Below are 6,000 nucleotides of genomic sequence, written 5' to 3'. Positions count from 1 at the left end.
TTGTTTTACCAAAAACTTCCTTGGCCGAGGCAAGATATTAGACTTCATTACTTTCAGTGATATATATGTTTCTGCTCTTTTTGGTTATTCTTTTTTGGAATAGTTCGCTAGTGGAATCATCCTGTAAGCTTTCGACTTTTATCTTTATGGTGTATTCTGGTGTTTTTTTTTATCACATATAATATGTATTTTCATTCGAATTTTGCACAATACCAATTTATAATCGCTTTCTACTTCTGCTGATGTTAGGGCTCTTACATCCAAGATTTGAGAGGGGCGTAATTCTCTATTCGACAGAATATAGATCATAGATCTTTGTCCTCTACTGTTTTCAAAAGTGAATTTGTATTGTTCTTTGTGAGGGAAAAATGTATTATTATTACATATTTCGTTTATGCTGCAGAGTTTCGTCAGAAGGCCTCCGTTTTCATTTCTGATATTTTCATTAAATTGCTGTTTTATTCCTGTAACTATATCATTGGAATTTGATTGTACTCCAAGGAAGGTGATTGACATATGTTTAAAAAAGAAAGGTGTAAAAATCAAACTCAGGCAAGTCATTATGAGTATATATAGACATACAAGGAACAGAATCAGAACTGATAATATGGAATCCGAAGAGTTCATAGTAAATGAGGGTCTACTTCAAGGAGGAGTCCTAGGCCCCATACTGTTTAACATTGTCTTGGATGACATAATTAAAGAAACTAGAGCAGAAACATTAAAATTATATGCCGGACATAGAAATCTAGAAGCAGTGTGGATCTCAGAGTGTGCATACGCAGACGATCTAGTGATATTTGGGATAAATGAAGAAGCACTCAATCGAAATTTACAAGTATGGAACGCTGCACTAATTAAACGAAATTTGAGGATCAATAATGAGAAGACGTAAGTAATGGTATGTGGAAAAAATAGAAAACAAACGAAGATAACACTTAATGGAAATACACTTGAACAAGTCGATACTTACAAATACTTGGGAGTACAAATAGAGAACAGAGGAACTGAAGAAACTGAAATAAGTTCCAGAATAGAAAGTGCTGCTCGGATGTACCACGCAATAAAAAGTACGTTTTTGTCGAAAAAAGAAGTATCCCAAAAAGCTAAAGTGATCATATACAAGACGGTGTTTGTGCCAATTTTAACTTTTGGTAGTGAAAGTTGGAGGCTTACTGATAAATTAAAATATCAAATACAGAGCATAGAAATGAAGTTTCTTAGAAGAATAATGGGTATAACCAGGTTAGACAGGATTAGAAATGAGGCAGTCAGAGAACATCTTAAGGTCCAACCAATTATTAAGAAAATTGAAGAGGTCCAACTGATATGGTATGAATGGTTACATGGTTAGAATGAATCAAGAAAGACCAGTTAAAAAAGTATGGGAAGCCAGAAGACAAACCAACAGACCAAGGGGCAGGCCAATGAAGACATGAGATAATAATGTAACGTCAATCCTAGAGACACGAGGAATCAATATATATATATATATATATATATATATATATATATATATATATATATATATATATAACTATATCATTGGAACACACATATGATACAGAACACGGGTGTTAAAATCACTCATAATGATTATATATTCATCATTGGGGGTCTCCTTTATAACAGTCTGTGGGTGTTTTCCCTTGTGGTGGTATCTCTGTTGTTCTCTGGTGCATATATTGCTATCACATTCAGAGGTTTGACATCTAGTTTAACATTTACACTTACTATTCTCTCAGAGGTATATTTACATTCTTGTACTTGGTGTAAAAATTTTCTGTGTACTAACAGGGGACCCATTCTTTGGCTCTGGTTTCTTTCGCAATACCACTGTGAATCATCAGATAGTCATCTAGTATAATTTGACCCTTTCCTTTCTTTCTTCGTCTCTTGTAGTGCATATATGTTTATATTTTTTTCTACAAGCTCTTTTGTAATTTCCTAACCTCTTGTGTTTAGAGACTTTACGTTCTAAGTACCAATGCGAAGTATATTTCTGGTTTTCCATAAATTCGTTGTACTCTTTCTCGCGTTAGTCGTCGTAATGAAATCATTTCTGTTCCGAGGTATAATCCTGTTTCTATGAGCTTTATGGTTGTAAAGTCTATCAGTAGGGTGCTAACCTGACTGTAGATCCCCTCCTTCCTTATCCTGGCTTGGGACCGGCAGCAGTTATGTCGAGATAGTGGATCCACCCAACAAAACTGCAGATGGAATTGAGATTGTTGATGGAGGGGAAAATTAAAGGACGCAGAGGTCATGGTAAATAAAAATGTTCATGGTTGAAAAACATCAGAGAGTGGACGGGTCTCGATACTCACTCCTTATTAAGTGGACATTCTAAGATGAAGATTTTTTTTCTAGATAGTCTGTTTTCCGATTAAGTCTAAAAAATTATGCTATTTCTATTACCAGATTTAATTCTGGTCAATTTTTTTATTTAAGGTATAGTTGTAGTTGTTGAGTTATATTTAAAGCTTTTGCCATCTACCGAATTCTGAGTTTACTGCGATATTTTCACATTTTCGACAATTTTGTAGTACATATCACTATATAAATTACGAAACGCACAGGTAAGACTCTACCACAAACAATAAAAATAGAAAAAGATCAAGACCGATGGAAAGTGACAGTAGTCTAAAAGAGATTTTACGACGTCACGATGCTCAAGAAAATGCTATCGACTAGGAAGAAGAAGAAGGTCCAAGCTATAGTACACAGTCTTACTTTTACCTTTATATAGAAGTGACTTTAATATTTCTGAAATGCGGTATAAAAATCTTGCATTGCTTCAAAGGCCATTCTCTCGTGTATAAAAAATACATAAACGTTGGCTCTTCTATGAGCGTGACATTGGTCTTGATTTAATTGTCGTTAGACTATAATAGATTTAATTGTCTTTAGACATCCTGAAAACGGTTTTTTTAGAAACTACAAAAAAGATATTTATGAGTTTAAAAATTGATACACTACTTTTATTTTAGATGAAAGGTTTATCGAACATCTGTTAAGAGTCCTGCAAAACGGGAATATTGTGACAATGAGTTTTAATTTCTCAAATCCCGATATAGTCGAAAAGGTAAATAATCTAATAAAGCAACAATTCATAAAGTATAATATAATTTATTTTTAGTATTTTTCTTACCTCTTGCATCAAACTGAAAATTTCTACGAGTCTTCAACACTTTTTTTAGGTCGCCATCGTATATACGAATATTTATTGATAGAAGTAAGTAAACAGGTTGATAAAAAGTGTAATTAATATGTAGCAAATAAGTGATACAATTTTGTTCTAAATGTACACATGTTTATTTCTGGCATTAACAGCGAAAATGACAAGACGTTCTTTGGGTATAAATCAAGTAATATTTAATTTGCACGCTTATTTTTTTGCTGACATAGCTAATGGAGGCCCTTTGCATCCAGCACAATCCGTACATAAACGTGTGTGTGATGCGTTGTGTATTAGTGAGACAAAACTCAAGTGAGTTTTGAAACACACAGAAAAAGTGTGAATAGTGAAGTAGAGGTCGCATAATAAAAAATTAGACTAAACTCTAATTCTGGGGATTGTGAGTTTGAAATTCGAGATATGAGAATATAAAATGCGTGAAAAGAATGAACATGTTTCTAAAGAGACGGTGTTAAAAAAATTAAAAGACATAAATAAATTCGAAATTTAAAGAGTAAGTCTCTGGAGAGTTTTAAAACAGATTGGGTTTAGTTTCAAAATGGAAGGCAATAGAAAAGCCTTGTGTGAAAGAGCTAGCGTCATTCACAAAAGAATCCAGTTTTTAAGAAACTATAATAATTTTAAAAAAGAACACGCTTCATTTGTTTATTTAGACAAAACGTGGATTTATGCTAAAGGTGGAATAAAACAGATTTGACAGGACCGTAGTATAAAATCCATAAAACACACCTATACTGAGGGAATTTTTAAAAACAACACAGCGTTATGAAGGACAATGTCTGCAGTAACCTCCAAGTATTTGCCATTCCAGATTGTTGGTTATAATTTTTTTATCGCACTTTTACGGTACAAAAAATGGTGTTTTTTTATTATTTTTATGTTAACAAAGCAATTCTTCTTCTTTAAGTGCCATCTCCGCGACGAAGGTTGGCAATCATCATGGCTATTCTGACCTTCGAGGCAGCTGCTCTGAACAATTGCCTTAAGCTGCAACCAAACCACTCTCTCAGGTTCTTCAACCAGGAAACGCGTCTTATTCCGACGCTTCTCCTACCCTCTACTTTTCCTTGAATTATGAGTCTCAAGATGTTGTATCTTTCGCCTCTCATCACATGTCCGAGATATTGCAATTTCCTTTCTTTTATTGTATTTTCCATTTTCCGCTCTCTGTCTATTCTCCTTAATACTTCTCCTAACAAAGCAACACCTTAGGGTAAAATGAGCACAATATTTATTGAAACTAAATAAACAAAGCTTTAATTTGAGCTGTACTATATTAAATTTCACCTAATAGTTTATGCAAAATTAACGATTGAAAGTCAAAAAATGTGAATTTTTCGCCATTTTAAATTGTTGAAATAACTTTTGTAAAAATTCTTTTTACCGCAAAAAGCATTATATTGTAGTTCTTTTAATTATAAATTATATGAAACATAATAAAATCTGATCAGTCAATTTCTTTTTGAGATACGTTTAATTGTTTATAAAAATTCTTAAATTTTCATCAACTTTTCAGAACTATAACCAACTTTTTTTCTAAAAAATATAGAGATATAATTTTAAACGGATTCTTTTGTTGGTTAAGTATATTTTTATGTAGGAATAAAAATAATTGCTCAAAAAGTTTTTCAACCCCTTATTTATTGCTTTGAATTTTGCGTCTATACATTGCGACTTTTGTGTTATAAACTAATTAAGCTACAGCGCTCCCTATACAGTACCTATACACATTTTTAACTCACTGATTCTTATAGATGAAGTCAAGACAAAGATTAAAAAAAAAGTTTTCTACTACCAATAGAAATGGATTTAGCTTAATTTGTTTAAAAAATCACAGCTGCTGAATTTATAACAATTAAGAATTAAAACTGGCGCCATTCAATAGTTAAAGGCCTATATTTAATGAGTATATAATTTTTACTTTAAGAAAACCGCTATTTATAGCAAAAAAACATGAGTAAAGTTGACTGTTTCTTCGAGTAGCCGAACTGGCTCGATTTTGGCTGATTCTCCTGTCTGCTCGGCCTGCGCAATAGTACAACTCTAGAGAAAAAACTGAATGATTTTGAACATTCAGAGAGATATCGCAAATGCATTTTTATCGCACGCTAATACCGGAATGCGCAATTTTGATATTTACGCAAGCGCATAGTGAATGTTACTTTAATACCGGATACGGGTTCCTGCTATTTGAGTCGAAATGAGGGATGAATAACGTTAAACGATAATTTTACATTTGGGATGAAACATAAAAATAATTCATAGAATACAAATTTTTGAAACTAAAAGATGTGACTGTGAATCATATTCCTGTGTTGAGTAACCCGTGCGTTCGTATTTTGTCTAGACAAGTTTTGAAACTTTTTGTGCTTAGCGTATATTAGTTATTCAGATATTCTATATTATTTTCTAACGTGTTTCTTTTTTAAATACATGGTAAGTAAAACATACTGTTATTTTTGACCACTGTTTTAAATGAGTTAATTTATTACCTACATATTTAGATGTTAAATAGTAAAATATTTACGTTTTTACAGAAGATGAAAAAAAGAATCAGGTTCAACGCCGACGATGATCTGGATTTATTGAGGCAAGTCCTAAGTCAGAATGTTTTGCAACAACCAGAACAATGGTAGGCACTGAGAGAAAATATGATTATGGTTATAAAACAAGAATTGTCAATCAGAACGTTAAGAGTCCATTTAATGACAAATTGAATAATAATCTAATGTTATGGGAGCTACTCCGAAACAAATCTTTGCATTGATTGTTGGTTAAATCATTAAAATTAAAATGCACGT

General features: G+C 32.4%; 1 protein-coding gene across 1 annotated transcript in view; it reads left to right on the top strand.

Moving 5' to 3' along the window:
- The first annotated feature begins 562 nt into the window (after positions 1 to 562).
- The window catches only part of LOC140433923 (ionotropic receptor 40a-like), a 74,377-nt gene continuing 68,939 nt past the window's right edge, over positions 563 to 6,000 (top strand). Inside the window, exons 1-2 of the mRNA XM_072521895.1 lie at positions 563 to 891; positions 3,201 to 3,235. Of these exons, the coding sequence (XP_072377996.1) occupies positions 563 to 891; positions 3,201 to 3,235 (364 nt within the window). The remainder of the gene's footprint in view (positions 892 to 3,200; positions 3,236 to 6,000) is intronic.

The sequence above is a fragment of the Diabrotica undecimpunctata genome, chromosome 2 (genome assembly GCF_040954645.1).
Source record: "Diabrotica undecimpunctata isolate CICGRU chromosome 2, icDiaUnde3, whole genome shotgun sequence".
In the NCBI taxonomy this organism is placed as follows: Eukaryota; Metazoa; Arthropoda; class Insecta; order Coleoptera; family Chrysomelidae; genus Diabrotica; species Diabrotica undecimpunctata.
This window is presented reverse-complemented; position numbering and strand designations above follow the sequence as displayed.